The 20,314-nt window shown below is 35.2% G+C and overlaps 1 protein-coding gene across 1 annotated transcript in view; it reads right to left on the minus strand.

Moving 5' to 3' along the window:
* LOC111401328 (exocyst complex component SEC3A-like) overlaps positions 1-19,871 on the minus strand; it is a 35,635-nt gene extending 15,764 nt beyond the window's left edge. The window contains exons 1-22 of the mRNA XM_023029021.1: positions 19,585-19,871; positions 18,438-18,508; positions 18,096-18,176; positions 17,895-17,962; positions 17,693-17,795; positions 16,815-16,963; positions 6,078-6,195; positions 5,401-5,505; positions 5,011-5,112; positions 4,776-4,913; positions 4,234-4,362; positions 4,066-4,146; positions 3,891-3,965; positions 2,720-2,893; positions 2,461-2,623; positions 2,324-2,388; positions 2,047-2,217; positions 1,880-1,959; positions 1,260-1,341; positions 591-688; positions 365-473; positions 147-215 (exon numbers count right to left, since the gene is read on the minus strand). Of these exons, the coding sequence (XP_022884789.1) occupies positions 147-215; positions 365-473; positions 591-688; positions 1,260-1,341; positions 1,880-1,959; positions 2,047-2,217; positions 2,324-2,388; positions 2,461-2,623; positions 2,720-2,893; positions 3,891-3,965; positions 4,066-4,146; positions 4,234-4,362; positions 4,776-4,913; positions 5,011-5,112; positions 5,401-5,505; positions 6,078-6,195; positions 16,815-16,963; positions 17,693-17,795; positions 17,895-17,962; positions 18,096-18,176; positions 18,438-18,508; positions 19,585-19,762 (2,409 nt within the window). The 5' untranslated portion in view covers positions 19,763-19,871. The remainder of the gene's footprint in view (positions 1-146; positions 216-364; positions 474-590; positions 689-1,259; positions 1,342-1,879; positions 1,960-2,046; positions 2,218-2,323; positions 2,389-2,460; positions 2,624-2,719; positions 2,894-3,890; positions 3,966-4,065; positions 4,147-4,233; positions 4,363-4,775; positions 4,914-5,010; positions 5,113-5,400; positions 5,506-6,077; positions 6,196-16,814; positions 16,964-17,692; positions 17,796-17,894; positions 17,963-18,095; positions 18,177-18,437; positions 18,509-19,584) is intronic.
* Positions 19,872-20,314: the final 443 nt, after the last annotated feature.

The following is a 20,314-nucleotide window of genomic DNA, read 5'->3' on the forward strand; positions in this document are numbered from 1 at the left end:
TTTATTTGTTTCCTTTTTAACTTGTTGACCTAGCCTATAAAGGCTCCTGTTTGTAACTGAATGATATATAGAAAATTTATTCTCATTTACCCACACATACATCTCAAGGAGGATTTAGGTATTTTATACAATCTGCATAGACTTGCCTCTTCTGGCGTGATTGTGAACATCAAATCCTCAATTCTATGTGAAAACTGGAATAGCCTGTCAAATTGCTGCATTTGAGAAAGTACAAAAATACGAAATTTTAGGGAGATATTAGAAATTGATGACGGTAGTTCGCTAAAAAATTCAACCATTATACCATATACAGCAATGACAAAACTAAAATAGAATTATAAAATACGAAGGTTGAACAACTTACTGAATATATGATTGTGTTGATAAAGCGACTGCAAGCTTGTTCATAAGATTCACTTGCTTGGTGATAAAACTTTGCTAAAATGGATACAACATTGGCCAGGTCATATAAACTGCAGGCATTTCAGTCAACATGCAGACATTATAATTTTTGTAATATCATGAACTGACTTAACAGAAAATTAATGGTTATAGGGTCCAAGTATCGCATAAAATATGTGAAATGATACCTGTTTTGAAAAGCTGCATAATTTTCTAGAAGCATAATATCTGTATATCTTGGATCAGCCTGAGCAACTTTATCCAATGTCGCAAACATTACTGTGACCTGCCAAACAATATTTTCAAAAATTGCATACTAACCATAATGCATAAGCGAAAGAAAGGGAATCTATGATAACTATAACAAAAAATCAAATAAGATTAGATTATACGGGTTCTTGGCTACTACATCAAGATGAAGGTAATATATATTTATACCATAATAAGAGAATGAATATCTAAAAGCGATAAGCACTGACAAATTCCTTGTTTAAAAGATTATTTGACTGGATGTGTATGAATGTGATTTTTGTTACTCATATAACATATATGTTTCTGAGATAATTTATGTATTGTGGACTTGTAGTACACCAAAAGGTACTTTATCATTAATCAACCTAAGAATTATATTGATGGTGACTTCCAAACCAACCAAGAATATTATAAGAAAACTAAACATTACAGGTCAATACATTACGTTGTATTGTAAAATCAAGAAATATATATTACAATAAAGAGAGAGGAACAAACCAACTCAATTGTTTAATCGTTGTGGACTGTTATTCTCTTAGATCGCATAAATTGAGGCTAAAATACTCATTTTATGTCCAGAAATGATTGTGAAAGGAAGAACTCACAAATTTTGTATATGCCTGATCAACCAAATCCCTTGATTGTCCCTGAATATACTGCTCCATGCGGGTTGCAAGAGTGGCAAATCTATGTAAAAAGTAACGTAAACCAATAGATATAACAAGTACAAAACCACAGATGTAGTAAGAAACTACAAACGCTACAGGGAAAGGTAACTTATGGCGCTGGTTGAAATTAATGTGAAATGCTTATAGAATACTTAATATATGGAGAAAATTAATTCAAAACACGTGAATCTCTAGTCAACATATCACTGAACTACTTGCATCTCTCTATAAATGTACTCAAGTCAATTGATGTCTAAAGCAACGAATAGCTCAGGTCTCTCCGACATGCATCCCCGGACTGTGACATAAGTTTATAACTATTTCCCAAAAACCGAAGGTTTTTGCTTGCCCACTCATTTTTGAGCTCCAAATAACACACTCAAGATTGGAAAAAGTGTCACGGATTTAAGCAATAGTGTCGGCACACCTTTAGTATAATTTACCTTCTGTGTAGTTACAAATTGAATAAGACAAACTAAAAATCGCCAACATGAGAAGAATGAAAGTCTTCATCAATATACACCCAAAAAACATCTCAATTATCAGGTTCAGTATACCTGGGTATATATGACAAGATTCCCACCTGCCGAACATTTCGCTCATTTCTTTCAATCTGATGGCAAGCTTCTTCAACAAACTACAGGATTAAATACATATTAGTAAATAAACATCATTACTCAAATACAAGGATATTACATGGATAAAGAAGAAAGTTGTAACGCACACGAGTGAACTGCATAGAAATTCTGGATTCCAGGTCATCAAGTAAAATGCGTACAAATCCTGCAGCATCAGCTTTCTGACCAGAAATATATCGTTCTGTAATGCCATGCATAGATATACAACGCAGAGGATCAATCTTGTATGCCCAGTCCACAACAGCATAGAAGTCTTCCTAAAAAATCAACACAAAAAGGAGAGAGGGAGGGTAAATTCTGCTGGTCAAAATTTTGGAACTTGAGATGTTAAATCTCGAAGTTGGATCTTTGAATAGTCAACACCTGTATCCCATCAAGCAAATCACGAAGTGACTCATTCAATGCTTCCAGATCTGCTGATCTTTTACCTACAAAATTGCAAGAGCGATAAACAATTTCCCATATGCTAAAGTAAGAGTTGAGAAAACTTGATAGGTTACCAGTTTTGCCATCATTGTCATCAATATCCATGATGCCCAGATCATCATCATTGTCATTATCATTATCATCATCATTGGGTCCAGTTTTGCTGCCATTGGCAAGATTCCCTGGTGGAACAAGAGCAGGCACTTCAAAGCACATGAAGTGTGCAAAAAAAGAACTCTGCAGTTTGTGAAAAGAGAGAGTTGTTATGAGTAGGTATCCGATAGGTGTTGTTCCGAGGAGTGGAGAGAGAGTTCATAAGGCATCAATTATAACCTCGTCCACGAGGAGTGGAATGAAAATTGTAAGCATTCTAGCATATGCCTCCGAAACTGTAGAAGTGTCTGCACTGTTTACATTCTGATTGGAACCAGTAGAACCTTCAAGCCATACGGTTGGGTTCCTAGATGCTTTAGTACTAGCACGAAGCTCATTTGCAAACTCACGAGCCTGTAGAGTAAAAATATAACATTGTAAAAATCAAGTATTTCCAAGCTATCAACAGCAATAAACAATCAAAACAGACATAAGATGAGGCTAATTGTTGGAAAAACTACAAAGTATTATACCTCCTTCCAAGTGATTTTTAGGTTTAAGCCTCATACAGAGTTCAGAGAAGGGGAGGGTTGCCCCCAATTATGTAGGGCTAAGATCAAAAAGGTCGCCCATAAGATCTATAAGTTCATATCAGAAATACAATTGATTTTAGTAGGAAGCAAGCATGATTTTGGCTGGGCTTATGAAATGGAACATTAGGCATGCATACAACACAACCAAAGAAATCAAAACATTAACCCAGGTACTCAAGTACAGAAAATTAATTGAATTTTTTGAAGAGTCCAATCAAAACCAATTTATACGATATTATTGCTTACACCTGCATTTTATTGTATCGTTTCGGAACCCCATATGCCATGAAACCATCTTCAAGGTCCCTCCACTTTTGACTACGTTGACAATTTTCACAGCAATATGAATTGAAGTAAAACTAACTCGAAGAATTCCAAGAAGCACAAGTATTTTGAATCATGAAGTTGTAGCAAAGTGATCATAAATAACAAAAAACTAAAGTTATTCCCAATAAACTTGGGGTCTTAACATTCATAAGATTAATACCAAAAATAATTTATGCAAGCTTTAGTTTTCTAGCAATATACTTGGAAAAAATCTAGTTAAAACTGGAGATTCAAACTGTTTATGTATGCTAAGCTACGCTAACACCCGAGTTCAAACTTATCACCCATAGACTCAGGTACTGCAAAGTTATATATGCAAGTTCCTCTTAATATTCAGGTGCAATCCAATCCCTGTGAACGTCTTCAAATAGGAAGGTACCACTAATTGTAAAACCTTATTCTTGGACAACATATATTACAAATCGTAGACCTGAAGAAGAACAAAGACTAATAACTACAAGACCATAGCACAAAAATCAAAGTTCCCTAACCTCCCGACGTAAAAGCAAATTCAGAGAACTGCAGTAAGCTTTCCTTAATGGGCCCAAGCAGTTCTTATCAAGACTCTGTAAATATGAAGAAAACAAGAAAAGATTGTTAGGAGACAAAAAAAACAAACAAGCTGGGCATCAAATAGCACTAAGTGTCGTAATCACTCTTTTTTACTTTTAAGTGTTGCAAAAGGCGAGCATATGTCCTGCACTTATACCGCAGATCAGCATGATCAGGCCTCTTCAGTTGTCCACGCTGTTTTAATCCAAGTGAAAAGCATAAAAGTAGATTCCCTCATATGATATTAATCATTAACCATAAAGCATCACACCATGACAATACCTGAGAGAAATAACTCTTGTCACTTATCATGAAATCCACCAAACTAGCAAAATAATTTCTCAAAAACTCGGATGCTCTTTTAACAAAAGTATTTTTCAACTTGTTTAGTTCTGCCCGCTTCTCTCTAACCTGAAACAAACTCAACAACATTGCTAGTAAGAGAAATTGTCCAAAAACTAGCATAGACTATTGCTCTAATATGCAACTCAATGAGCAATCTATTACGCAGTCCACTAGCTTAATATATCTTGAATACTTGCACAAAAAACAATAATATTTCTTCTTTTCACTCTAACCAAGCCACAATTTCATGCTTTGCCTTTATTTAACCATTTTACATTTTAGTAGCTCTATTTAACGCAAGGAACTAGAGAAGAAATCCAAAAATTAAGTTCAAAGCTAGTCTGCATCTATCAAATATGTTGGAAAGACACACCCAAACATATTTATCTCAAGTCATTTTCTTCATACCAACCATATTTGCACAACTAATCTCAGCAAGAAAACTAGCAGAAGAAAAGAAAATTGGGTAGTGTACATACAGCTCGCATGTTTGCATACCCACGGTCCAAGTTGGGTCCTTCAAGACTACGTAAAGCATTAGTAAGCCACTCACAAGCTTCAATATTTTGAAGCATGCGCGCTTCATCAAATGAACCTCCTGTTAAAGATGTTGCATACTGCAATTGGAAAATAAAAGGTCTAGTGAGAAAATCACCTTATATAACCTAATGAAGTCCATTTTAAAATCTAAAAGATTAGAGTAATAAAATTAACCTCGGAAGGGATACACAATCTTTCAAGAAGCTTATCAAGTTCCTCAATTAATGATTTGTTGTTGACAGACTGCATTTCCAGTTTATTATTACGCACTTCAATCTGCATATCCACAAAAACATTGCAAGCATGAGTAATAAGAGCCAAGTACTTAGTTCCAAGTTGTCTCATAACAAGGATCATTGTTTCCTATGAATCAAATCAAATTATCTAAATATAAGAGACAAAAATTAATGATTACTTTTCAGCCAAACCTACATAAAACTCGGAAGCAAAAAGAGACGTACCATATGGTATAGCAATCATATATATATATATGAATGAAAAGAATTCATGATAATACAAAATATACACTCCTAATCACACAGCAATATGCAGAGAGATCCATACTGATTCTATGTCCTCTCTCATGTGTCGGAGTTTTAGATTAAAAATTCCCAACCATTCATCCATGTCATCAACGCAATTACTTGCTGATTCAAGCCCCTGTAACACCTGCAAAACCCAGAAACAAATAACTAAGTATTCTTAGACAGCAATCAACTTGAAAGTGATACAAAAATCAATTAATTAATTAAAACTCGAAATATAATCCATATACACCTAAAATATGTTTAAAAAAAAAAACACTCGTAAAATTGGTCAATATCTGTATCTGGCCCATTAAACAGGTCTTATCATATAAAATGTGTTGCCAATACTGTTAAAAATTGTGTGGCTCCAAAAATATATCAAATCTATTCCAGAGATCTAGTAAACAAATAGCTTTTCAGAACACAAATGCAAGACCACTAAGAAAATAAAATATGTTTATTATCATATCCGCTGTCATTTTTCAATTCTGTAAAAGGGTAGTCGCTCAGTTATATATATGAGCTATCAAATGTAAAAGTGACATGGCAGATGGAAGAACAAGAGGTGATACAGGTGTGGTGACACTAATAGCAATTAAGATCAATGGCTGAAAAAAGAAAGTGGGACCAGTAGCAAGTTGACACTAAAAAGAATTAAGACTAGTTGGAATATAAGCATTAACAAAAAACATTCTTCCAGGAAAGATGAATTACCTCATCTATCAAAGGTTCACTCTCCAAAATAGCATGCACATTTGCAGCTTCCAAAGCTTGAAGCTCTCTCTTCAGCCGCTCAGAAAATGCCTCTGCTTCACCAATGCCCATTACATAACTGCAAGTTATGCCATTAATGATATCAGCACTAAGTTATAGTAACAAGCTATGATGAATCAAAACGGACACACCTACACGCAATTTTTCAAAAAAGTACTGACACGACATGTCACTGACACATTGATTAAATTCTTTGAAATTCTTTGCTTATATAATATAACTTTGAATTTATACTTGTTATTAAGTTTTCTTATTGAAATATTTTAAATATGAGTACATATTTAAAAAATATATAATAAAGAATCCATGCAACAAAGGTAACAAGGCAAAGTAGTCGGAACATAAGATGACTAATTAGTTGCCTCATAACGCAATAGAAAACATGAAATGGAGATAAGAAGGAAGAAAAATCTAGCAATAAATATTAACTCCACCAAACGTAACTGCAATTTGAAGAACATTCGACCTTCTCGTGGGTTAAAGAATTCCAATATAAGCAAGAAAACATCAAACAAGAGGACTAAAAATACATCATTCAGAAGTTCTTTTCCAAAAGCAAACCACCACAAGAGTGGTGCAATCCATCATTTAGTAGTTTGTAGATCTCATGAAAATAGAACATTTGTGCCTAAAAGTCAACATGTATTAAAATAAATTTCTTCTAATGCAGTTTCATTGGCTAATATCTTTGACATATGCAAAAGCAGCAAAACCTATTTAGTGCACATATTACCAAGACCGTGAAAGTATTTGGCACACTTTTACAAAGTGAAGGAAAAAAAAATTCTAAAATACAATCTATTACCCAAACAGAGAAGGTTCTCTCACGCACCACATGCTCATACTAAGAAGAGCAAGACAAGTCAACAATGGCAGTGATAAGTTACAGCTATCCCTTAAATGTTGGAAACCCCGCTTGTAGTATTGTCATCATGAGATAAAACATGCTGAAGAGATACTGGTAAAATAGTATAGTCCTCCTCAAAGTGTAGTTAATGTTTTATATTGCACATGGTACTCTATGTGCAGAAAGAAATCTTTCTATACATAGCATTACATAGATACAAACACCATAAACTACATATGATGTAGTACATCACAACTACAATTAATAGTTTCCTACTATAATTATGTTTTATCTTTTCTAGGAGTTTATCTTTTCAATTATATTTATCTTTTTAGCTTTCTTGTATAGTTGTGAGAAGATTTTTATCTTTTATTTGATTAGGATTATAGTAGTTTCAATTAGTATCAATTTCCTAATATTATTAGAAGTAGGAAATAATCTTGCCTCTAAATATAGGGATATTATACACTTTTCATATCATCAATCATTATTTAATTAACACAAAGCAAGTTATTCCACTATATTTCTTATTTCAATTCTTATTACAAGTTATTCCACTATATTTCTTATTATTTCTTATTACAGATCGTTCGCCTACACAGCATTCCTCGTTCTATAACTTCTGATAGAGATGTAAAGTTTCTAAATCACTTTTGAAGAACACTGTGGAGAATATTTGACACTTCTTTAAAATTTAGCAGCATAAGTCATCCCCAAACAGAAATGGCTAATCGCACTCTTGGTGATATAATTCGAGTAGTTAGTGAAGATAAACCAAAATAGTGGGATGCTGCCCTTCCATAAATTGAGTTTGCCTTTAACAACATAAGCCTAATCGATCCACCAAGAAGACTCCAATTGAAGTTGTTTACACTAATGTCCCAAGGCATACGGTAGATTTAATTCGACTTCCCAAAGTCAATTCTAATGTAGAAGAGAGTTTGTTGAACGTATTCAAAGAATTCATCACGAGGTAGAACAAAATATAGAAGATGTTATGATCCATCTTGGAAAAAATCGTTTTCCTGTTTGAACTTACAATAAGCTCAAAGATAAGAAGATTGGTCATTTTTGCATTCTTCAAAAGATGTCATAACGCTTACAAAGTTGACCTTCGAGTAGATATTAGGGCTGGGCAAATCTCTCGAACCGAACCGACCGGATCGAACCGAACCCGACGATTCTTGTCAAATTAAATGCCCAAACGGGTATCTGAATTGAGAACCGACGGGTACGGTTAAGTTCTCAGTTCTAGACCAAGAACCGAATAAGAACCTAATCTTTCTAATTTTTTTTTATATTGAGTAAATCAAATTATTTTAGTTTTAATTTTTTCTAAACAAATTAACAATTTCTAAATCCAAATTTTTGGCCCAATAATTTGTTTCATTTCTAATTTTTTAATTTTTGGCCCAATTACCCATTTTATTGTTTCATTTCTTAGCCCAACAAGATTCAATCTACTAAATAACCCTAAACACCTACACTAAAGTGCATAACGTTGTCTCAACTCTCGCACTCACGCTCGCAGCCTCGCTAATATCAATTAGATAGAAAGAGTAATTAATGCCAGAATTAGAGATGCTTTGTATAGCTTTGTATAATAGTTGTAATTGGTAGAAAATTGCTCAATTTCCATTCATGTACAGTGATAGCTAACATCCAGCCATGTAATTTGCCTTATTATTCCTATATATACAAAGGAACCCTCACAATGAGGATTATCGGGTCAAAAGGATAAATTGAATACCTTGACATAGTATCAGAGCCATAATTCTGATTTCTTCATGGTTTCTCGTGCGATAGAGTCGGTCTTCGGTGGTGTCGAAATTTTCCGACTGCGATAGAGTCGGTCTTTGGTGGTGTCGGAATTTTCCGACCTCTTGGGTGCTGTCGGCGTCTTCTGTGGTGACTGGCGACGCCTTCTTTGGGTTTTGTCAAGACTGTCCATTTGGGTCTTCCGTGGTGTCCGAGTTTTTGGACTTCTTTGGTGCTGCCGGCGTCTCCTGTGGTGGCCAAGACTGGTGCGGTGAGCGTGGAGGCCAAGACCGTTGAGGCGTGATTAGAGGTTTGATATTAACCTGTGTGTGTTGGACTAATTAATCCATTGTTTAGTTGGGGTGTTAAAGTTTACTTGGGCTCGGTTTATAATCCATTGTTTAATTGGGGTCTTAAAGTTTACTTGGGCTTGGTTTATATTGGGCTTTCTGCTGGACTTTAGTTTTGCTGAATTTATATTAGGTCCTTTTTTTTTTTAACTACATACATCATGTCAACCAACATGTCTGAAACTTTCGGTGTGCGATTCACGGGTAAAAATTATTCTACAGGGGAATTTCAATTTCGATTATTCGTTATGGGAAAAGAATTATGGGATCACATTGATGGAAGTGACCCAGCTCCTACTGAGAATATTCAATTGGGCCAATAGAAGGTGAAAGATGCTAGGGTTATGACATGGATTTTAGGATCTGTTGATCCTATGATTGTACTAAATCTAAGACCTTATAAGACTGCTAAAGAGATATGGGAATATTTAAAAAAGGTCTACAATCAAGACAATACAGCTAGACGATTTCAATTGGAGTATGAAATTGCAAATTACACTCAGGCCAATCTCAACATCCAGGATTACTTCTCTGGGTTTCAAAGCTTATGGGGTGAATTTGCTGATATTATCTATGCTAAAGGACCAGTTAAATCTCTTGCTGCCGTTCAAACTGTACACGAGCAAAGCAAGCGAGACCAATTTCTAATGAAGTTACGTCCAGAATACGAGGCAATTCGCTCAAATCTAATGAATCGTGATCCGTCCCCTTCTTTGGACGTTTGTTTTGGGGAGTTACTTCGTGAAGAGCAGTGTCTCAAAACACAGGCCACTATTCAACATCAACATATGACCTCAGATGTTGTCGCTTATGTAGCTCATGGGAAAAACAAATGGAGAGACATGAGAAAGATTCAATGCTTCAGTTGCAAGGACTATGGGCATATTGCTACTCATTGTACCAAAAAGTACTACAATTATTGCAAAAAGTCGGGACATATTATCAAAGACTATCCTACTCGACCTCAAAAAATCGTCAGGCTAATGCATATCAAGCTACTACCAGGCCATCGACTTCTGAGACATCATCTACTGCTGCCCAATCTGCTCTTACTCCTGAAATGGTGCAACAAATGATTGCGTCAGCTTTTGCTGCCTTGGGATTTCAAGGTAAACATAATACTTCATCTCAATCTTGGCTAGTTGATTCCGGCGCCTCAAATCATATGACCAGTTCCTCTGATGGTCTTTATGATATTCGCCCATATCAAGGCTCATCTCATATTCAAACAGCTAATGGGAGTCATTTAGCTATTAATGCTGTTGGTAACATTAATTCTGCTTTTCGAGAAATTTTTATATCTCCTAGTTTATCTACAAATCTTATTTCAGTTGGTCAATTAGTTGATAACAATTATGATGTCCATTTTTCTCGTGATGGTGTTCTTGTACAGGATCAGGTGTCGAGGAAGATACTAGCGAAGGGGCCTAAAATTGGACGATTGTTTCCATTACATTTTTCCATTCCTAGTTGCTTATCTTTGGCTTGTATAACCGTTAACAATAAAAGTGAAGTTTGGAACAAACGTTTGGCACATCCAAACTCCAATATCCTGTCTCATTTGTTAAACTCTGGTTTGTTGGGTAATAAAAATAATTCTTCTCATAATTTGTGCTTTGATTGTTCTACATGCAAATTGGGAAAGAGTAAGACTCTTCCTTTTCCTTCTCACAATAGTCGTGCCAAAAAGAGCTTTGATATTGTGCATAGTGATGTTTGAGGCGTTTCACCTATCACCTCTCATGCCCAGTATAAATATTTCGTGACTTTTATTGATGATTATAGCCGATGCACATGGATCTATTTTCTCCGTTTTAAATCTGAAGTACTTTCAGTTTTTCAGACCTTTGTGACATATGTTGAGACCCAATTCTCCGCCAGTATTAAAATTTTACGATCTGATTCAAGTGGAGAATATATATCCCATGAGTTTCATGATTTCTTAAAACAAAAATGAATTTTGTCTCAACGATCATGCCCTTATACCCCTCAACAAAATGGGATGGCAGAACGAAAAAATCGTCATGTACTGGATGTTGTTCGTACATTACTTGATTCCCATGTTCCTTTAAAATTCTAGGCTGAAGCAGTGTCCACTGCAGTTTATTTAATCAATAGATTGCCTTCCCAAACTTTACCCTTTGACTCTCCATATTATCGCCTTCATAATCAACATCCTACTTATCACGACTCGCATACTTTTGGGTGCATTTGTTTTGTTCATTTACCTTCTCATGAATGACACAAACTTTCTGCACAATCTGTTAAGTGTGCTTTTATAGGCTACAGTGTTTCGCACAAAGGTTATGTTTGCTATGATCCATGTTCTAACAGATTTTGCATTTCTCGTAATGTTGTTTTCTTTAAGCAACAATCTTTCTTTCATACTCATGCTCAACATCTACCTGAAATTAGTATTCTCCCATGCTTTGGTGATTTGACTTCTCATCTTGAAAGATTCAAGCCCGAACTCGTGTATGAGAGACGTCGACCAAATAGGCCTCTTCCTGAAGTTGACCTCACATCTGATCTTGTCCAACCCCTCTCTTCTGAGCCTGAGTTGGCATCAGATACTGATGTACCTCCTGATCCGGGTCCTCGACGATCTACCCGTATTTCTCGCCCGCCTAATAGATATGGTTCTTTTCATTCATTTGCCACTACATTGACATCTATACCTCCTAGTTATTCAGAAGCAGCTAAACATGAATGCTGGCGGAAGGCTATGGATGAAGAACTTCAAGCACTTCAAGATAATCATACTTGGGATGTTGTTCCTTATCCACCCAATGTCAAGGCTATTAGTTGTAAGTGGGTATATTCTATTAAGCTTCGTTCTGATGGAACTCTGAATCGTTATAAAGCTCGCCTAGTTGCTCTCGAAAATAAACAGGAATATGGGGTAGATTATGATGAGACATTCGCTCCAGTGGCAAAGATGACTACAGTGCGCACTATTCTTTCTATTGCAGCCTCTCAGGGGTGGTCTCTTCACCAAATGGATGTCAAAAAATGATTTTCTTCATGGTGATCTCAAGGAAGATATTTACATGACACCTCGTCCGGGCCTTTTTTCCTCTTCTTCACAAGTATGTAAGCTGAAGAAACCTCTTTATGGGCTGAAACAGGCTCCTCGAGCATGGTTTGAGAAGTTTCGATCTACTTTGTTACAACTTTGTTTTATCCAGAGTCAGTATGACTCCTCCCTATTTCTTTGTAAGACATCTACAGATATTGTTCTTTTACTTGTGTATGTGATGATATTATTATCACTAGCACAGATTCTGGTTTGATAACTCAACTCCAGCAGCACCTAAAGGCTTCCTTTCACATGAAGGATCTTGGTCCTCTTAACATATTTTTTGGGCTTGGAAGTATACACTGATTCCCCATAGGTATATTTTTGAACCAACACAAATATATTCAAGACTTGATCACTTTGGCTGGTCTTCAAGATTCTTCTTCTGTCGATACTCCTCTGGAAGTCAATGTTAATTATCGTCGTGAAGAGGGTGAGCTCCTTCCTGATCCGACTATCTTTCGTCAATTAGTTGGGAGCCTCAACTACTTGACCATCACTAGGCCTGATATATCATTCGCAGTCCAGCAAGTCAGTCAGTTTATGCAAACTCCACGACATCTTCATCTTGTGGCAGTTCGTCGCATCATTCGGTATCTCCAAGATACTCCTCATCATGGATTGTTTTTCCCTTCTGGGTCTCCTATTCGTCTTATTGCATTTAGTAATGCAAATTGGGCCGGCTGCCCTGATACTCGTCGGTCTGTTGCGAGTTGGTGTATATTTCTTGGTAATTCTTTGATCTCCTGGAAGAGTAAAAAGCGGGCATGTGTGTCTAAATCTTCAACTGAATCCGAATACCGTGCCATGTCCGCTGCCTGTTCTGAGATTATGTGGCTCTGTGAGCTTTTAGCTGAACTTGGCTTTCCTCAGTCTGATCCTATACCCCTTATGCGGACAACACGAGTGCTATTCAAATTGCTGCAAATCCAATATATCATGAGCGTACAAGCATATCCAACTAGATTGTCACTCAATTCGAGAGGCTTTTGACGCAAATATTATTTCTCTTCCGCATATCTCTACTAATCTACAGATTGCCGACATATTCACCAAAGCCATGACACGACAACGTCATCTCTTTCTTGTGGCCAAATTGATGCTTCTTGATCACCCAGCATCAATTTGAGGGGGGATGTCAATTAGATAGAAAGAGTAATTAACGCCAGAATTAGAGATGCTTTGTATAGCTTTGTATAATAGTCGTAATTGGTAGAAAATTGCTCAGTTTCCATTCATGTACAGTGATAGCTAACATTCAGCCATGTAATTTGCCTTATTATTCCTATATGTACAAAGGAACCCTCACAATGAGGATTATCAAGTCAAAAGGATAAATTGAATACCTTGACAGCTAATATTCCAAAACCTATACAATCGTCGGCCGACACTGTGACCTCCGTCGACTGAAACTTTAACCGTAGCGATCATTTGAAGAAGGTAGTCTATTAGTCTCTGACATTCCAAAATCATTTTATGTATCATTAGTTGTATTTATATAATGTTGTTATAAATATTAAAAAATTTAATTATAGAACAGCACCGAACCCGAACGGTTTCATAATTATATTTGGACCTGACGATTCCATTTACTAGATACCCGAAAATTTTGGTTCGATTCGATTCTCTTTAGAACCGAACCGAGTCGATCCGCGCTCACCCCTAATAGATATGGACATTTCAAATACTTTCAATATTGCTGATATCTTCGAGTACTTTCCTCCTCCATATGAATTTTCCTTGCAAACGCAAAACTCAAGGTTAAGTTTTACTCAAGGAAAGGGGATTGATGTAGTACATCACAACTACAATTAATAGTTTCCTATTACAATAATTTTTTTATCTTTTTAATTATGTTTATCTTTTTAGTTTTCTTGTACAGTTATGATAGGATTTTTATCTTTTATTTGATTAGGATTATAATTTCAATTAGTTTCAATTTCCAAATACTATTAGAAGTGGGGAATAATCTTGCTTATAAATATAGGGGTATTGTACACTTTTCATATTATCAATCATTATTCAAACAATATAAAGCAAGTTTTTCCAATATATTTCTTATTTCAATTCTTTTATTAACGCTTCCGCACCAAAATAAGGATTGGAATTTCTCCTCAAATTGAAGCTTCTCAAAAAATTTCTGCTTGATATCTCATTCACTTTGTGATTAGTTTCCTTCACTTATCGCCCCTTAGCCTAAATCAAAATCTACTTTTCTTTGCTTCAATTCTCATCATCATCTCTTTTTTAAAATACTATCATATATACATTTGATTAGTACTTTTATCATGCTACAATTTTGCTCATTCTTATAACCAAACTTGGAATAATGTCACCCAAGAGAGAATCTGGTGAGATTAAAAACAATTGATGCAGATACATTGATGGTGCTTGGAATGTGGTGGAAAATGTGTTTTCTGCATAATGTTAAAGTTATAAACTATGTGAAGTACTTCCAAATTCCAAACATTAAACTAGACAGATTTGACTTTAGCAATAAATTATTTCGAGTGTCTCTGGTGGCTATAAAGATATCATAAATTAACAGTTTACTTTCTGTAGCCAGCATAAATACAATATTTATGGACGACGACAAACATAATTATATGCATGATGTCCTGGTTTCTATTAACAGCAATTGGAATTCAGGCAACTAAAAGATAGTGCGACATTGGATTCATACTAGAAATCTTTATAGATTGAACTGTGATTTTTTTTTTTTTAATTATTATGGCTCCACAAGAACTAAATTCATAGATAGGATAGAAACCCACTTGACGACACTTTCTTTTAGCAGTTTTTTTCCATAGAATTACTATTTGAGAATCTGCACCCACGAGGTTCTGTGCATGCACTTTGGTTAGTCTCAACTGTTAAGGTACTTAGATATACTAAATAAACCAGTAGTAAGTCATCATCGTATGTGAATATTGAATGTGTGAGCGATGTTCACATGAAGTATCTTTCAATGATATTACGGAGACTTATCACAATTAGAGTTCACTTCACTTCAGGCGCAACTACCATTAATAGTAGATAGAAAATCTTGGGAAACTCGTACTTCCCTATAAACAACATTCACTCGGGTGGCTTCAATAATACATATTTAGCTTACAAGTATCATTGATCTTAAATATCCCCTTGGACACGATTTTGTAAATATATTAGCAGAAATGAATTAATGCTGTAGGGAAATCTTTTTGTGCTAGCCCATGCTTTCTAGATGGCACATCAAAGACAGCGAATACAAATGAGTTTGTCGAAGATAGTATGTAAATGATATACATTTGATCTTGTCTCCCTGTTTAAACTTTTATATCAAGTGGTTTGGTATCTGAGCAAGTAAAGTGCTGGTAAAGGTATTGAGTTCAAGTCTCGTTGCCACCCATTTAAATGAACTGCCCACGTATTAGACTTAAATGGAAAAAATAAATAATCATGTTACTTGTACAATTGGTTTGACAATGTGTGAGTTGGCAGGCATCCTATCTATTGATTCGAAAAATTGTTTTGAAATCAACGACAAATATCTTTACACCTTACAAATTGACAAACTACTTGTACCAGTTCATTGTACAAGTAGATTAATTAAAAAATAAATCTTTCCTACACGTGAAAGGGCATGTTGAAAATAATATTTAAATGACATATACTTGTCTGTCTGGCAGGTTAAGTTTTTAAAAATTAGTGGTTCAACAAAATTAGCGAATGAATCATATTTCCTAAGTTATAGATACCAACTTCATGTTATTTTATTTTTCAAAGGTGAAATTTTAAAAATCTATGTCTTGCAAGCAAAATGTCACTTGCTCTTAACAAAATCACCAGAGGAGTAAAACTCATAATCTGTTGATCTTTGACTATCGTACATAAAGTTTTGGGCCATCCCTAGGCTACAGAAAGTTTAAGAAGTCAAAAATTCTAAACTAGGAACCTAGCATCCCATGAAATCTATTTAAATATAGGAACCTAGCGTCCCCAGATTTTAGATAACTCCCTAAACTAGGAACCTAGCATCCCATGAAATCTATTTAAATCTAACCTTACGGAACCTGAAATTCGAAGAACTTGTGAAAGCATGACAAAGCTTTCTTCTATTCACAATACAGCTTACCCAAAAAGTCGATTCCAAGACTTCAAACGCAGAATTCCCAGAAATTCTTTGACTTTTCCCTTTTTTTTATATCATTCTATATTACTTTTATATCAAACTTTTTACCCTCTTTTGTTCGATTCCAAAATCACAATCCTTTTAACAACTAAAATCATAACTCTAGAAGCAAAGAAAATTTATACTTGTTCTGGTATCGAAGGTAGTTTCTACAATAGCTTCCACTGGAAACCCACCCAAAAGTAAAGCAAGTCATCGTTCAATGATGTTCAACCTAATGAGCCAACTTTACTGGCTTAAAGTAATATTAGCATATCTAATATCCTAGTACAACAAGTCATGTCATGTTTCAAAGAAAAAAGACTTAGCCAACCTTCTGGATTTAAGTTGTTTTTAGCATTTCTTGATACCCTTAATGTCGATTGTTAGAACTTCATATGACATTATGTAACAAGTTTGAAGGCGTATAGATCAATTTCACAATGTAGAAACACTTCATTTTTTAAACTCAGGAAAAACAATGAGTACATACGTGCCTAAAAGAGCCTCCATATCCTCTTCTTCTGCTTGAGACACAAGCTCCCTTTCAACTGTCACTTTCGTGTCAACTTCTGCAACTGAAGCTGCAACAGGGCCATCTTGAAGATCCCCCTTCTGCTTAGTAATAGTTGGTTTGTTTTCCTGCAATTAAAAAACGTATAACAGGCCCAAGTCAAAACTTATCATCAAAGAAAATAATAAGTAATAATACCATGAAAAATGTAGTCTTTTTCTTTACTAAACAAATTGATCTTTAAAATGTAGATCACATCAGTTCAAGAGTAATTCTATTTAGCTCTAGCAATGTTAAGCACCAGTCTATGTGGCAGTGACATCACTACCATATTGTCCAATACAATTGTTATGCATTTTTATTCATTTGACAATCGTTGTCGCATAGATGGGTGCATAACACCACTAGGGCTTGCACTATTCTTATTTGAGACTAACATTAACAGCCAGCATAAAGAGGACCTTTATGGTTATGTATTAGAATACATGCCTTTGTTTTCATGAGAACACAATACATGTCCATTTTAAACAACAAGTGCATAAACACTATTAAGAGTAAGTCTATAAATAAAAAAAAAACAAAGAAAAAACACCGTAAAAGAAAATGACATACAATTGCAGCAAATTTGACCAAGAAGATATCCAACATTTCCATTGTGGATACATAAAAGTGCCTTAGGGGTAAATTCTTTATAGCATGTTATAAGAGACAAAATTGTGGCCCCTCCAAGTTAGATGACTAAAAACTAACAGAAGTTCAGGTTAATAAGGATTTTTTTGTGACCAACTATATAAAAATTGACATGAACAGCAAGGATCAAGTTTCAATCTATCAAACTGCAATGTGCTAATATGTACCTTAGCCCAAAGAGCCATCTCCACCACGTCTATTCCAACAACTTTGGGAAGATGACCCAAAACATCCTTGCAGATGTTTAAGATGAAAAGAAGAAGACGGTTCCTACAACATAAAAAAGCATCATGGACCAAAGAAAAGGATCCAAACACATATTCCATCATATAAAAATTAGAATTTGCGAGCAAAAGATCCCTATAATACCTGTCATCAACATTGCGCATCGTCCACTGAGGTGGAGCAACACTCTGACTTCTTAGGTTATCAAAACCCTTCACAAATAGGATCATTTTTCATTAAATTGAAGGATAATTTCATAAGATGGACTTTGACCCCATAAATTTTAAGAAAATACATTTCAAGAGGAATTACGCAGACATGCCATAGTTGCATGCCAAGAATTACCAGCAAAAAAGTACATCCACTGGGATCATTTGTTAAAACATCCACTTTTGAAAGATGCTTCAATTTGTACAGTTTTGCTGGCTGCAAATGCAAGAAGTAAGTTCAGTATCAGTTCATAAGAAAAAAATTTGGAACTCCTTTCAAGGTAAAGTGCTAATACAAAGAGCTTAGTAAGTAGATTCAGAAAAGTGCCACAACAATATAGTTAATTTCAGTACTCATTGTAAATTGAGACATTGAGTACCTTCTTAACAAATGAATTTGAGTTTTAAAGTCAAAGGAATGGATAACCCACTAATCAACAAAAGACATCAGGCACTAATTTTTTGATATAATACTTGCCTCAACAATACCTCCCGTTGAATACTTTAAGACACGAAGAAAAGCCTTAGTCCCTTGACCTTTAGACTTTGCTGCAGATCATGTGTAGTCATAGACAAAGTAACCAATACAAGTATAAGACTATAAGAAATTGATAAAAACAGATAATTATCAATAGGAAATTCAAAATTACCGATAAAGTTAAACCGAGATAATTACTCTCTCTTTTTACCATCTGTGAGGGACGGAACAAAAGAAACAGAGGGCAGCAAAAAATTGTCCTGTCATTTATAGAAAACAAACGGATTGTTCTAATGCAGATAACCAACTTTAATCAATTGGGGTTTGCTTAGCACCAATTATCTACTTTGCCTTCTTATTTATTTCATCCCATTTTTTTGTGGGAGTGGCTGGAAGGGAATCAACTGCAGCAACATAATTTAAGTTTCAACATTTTGCAGCAGTAAGATCTAGGCATACATAGACAAGGCTAGCAGAGAAGCGTTTAAGTGTTTTCCATTTTCCTTCGGAGGCAAAATGTCAATCTAAACAATTTCACTTACCTTAGCTGAAATGCCAAGCCGAGCATGGAAGTAGACTTATAATATAGTACAGAGTTTGGAGAACTAAGGACACGGCTGAAAATATACTTTTCATGTATAAGAAACACAAAACCTAACAGTTGCAGTTAAAAATCTAATTCATTCAAATCCTCTCTGTTAGCAGTGAAACCTTCATGATACAGTTAGCTCAACACTAAATAGGCATATTTCAACAATTACATACTCAATTCAGCTAAACATTATTCCATACTTATATGAAGTCAGGAAGCTAAAAACGATATATGAGTAAAAAAGGTAAACTGGAAAACTAAGGTTAAAGCCTTAGAGATGCCTACTCGAGCAGAGCTTTAGATTTTGGAGTTTGGCCTGAAACAATAAACATGCCTTGAGCATGTTGGGTAAGCTTTAAAGTAAGTTGCTCTTTCTATAGGCCAGACAAATATGCTGCTTGTAATACGCTCTGATTGGAAGTTGCACAAGGTCCATGGTACTTAGAAGACTAAAATTTATCAAATCTTGAAATAGATGCAACCATTGTAATTGCAAAAAGAACGCGGATGTACAAGCAGAAACTGGTATTAGAAAAAGAAATGAAAATTCCGTACTGGAAATGGCGAGAACGCGGGGCTTGGCCATGTGGCTGCGACCCAATTTTCCGGATTTGCCCCAGATCCCGCGGCTCTTGGCCACTCTAATCGACATTACGATCTTCTCCTTTGTGCCTTCAATTGCTGCCTCGCAAGCTCGCCGGAGCTCCTCGTCGTCCGCGCTCGATTTCGCCATTTCACTCTCTACTTTCTCCCTCTAACTCGTCGGATTTCTGTAGAGAAAATGATCTGTGATTGTGATTTGGGGATTTTGCTTTGTTTCTTTGTTTAAACCTCCCAGGTGAAAATAACATGAAAAGTAATGAAAAGTAAACGGTAATATTAATTTGCTACATCACGCGTAAAAGGTTTTAAACGTATTTCATGTCGGTCCCAAATGTATACTACAATAGAAAATTAACCTCCAAACTCCGTAGTTTTTTATTGAATTCCAACAATCCGAGTGTAATATTCAAAAATTTCATTAAATTGTGATTTTTGACAAGGATGTTTCGTATGGATTTAAATTAAATTTTTTAGTAAATTGTGATAGAAAATTTTGAAATATGTAGTTAAAAAGTTGTAAGACACGTGAAATATGTGATTAATATTGATTGTTTGACTTTTAGCTTTGATTAAAATCGGTTTTAAATCCGTGCCAAACAGGCTCCTAATAGTTCATCAAATTTCAAATTTTTGGAAACAATTAGCCAAATCTAAGTTGAAATTTGAAAGGATAATGGTCACA

Source organism: Olea europaea, chromosome 10 (assembly GCF_002742605.1).
Source record: "Olea europaea var. sylvestris chromosome 10, O_europaea_v1, whole genome shotgun sequence".
Classification (NCBI taxonomy): Eukaryota; Viridiplantae; Streptophyta; class Magnoliopsida; order Lamiales; family Oleaceae; genus Olea; species Olea europaea.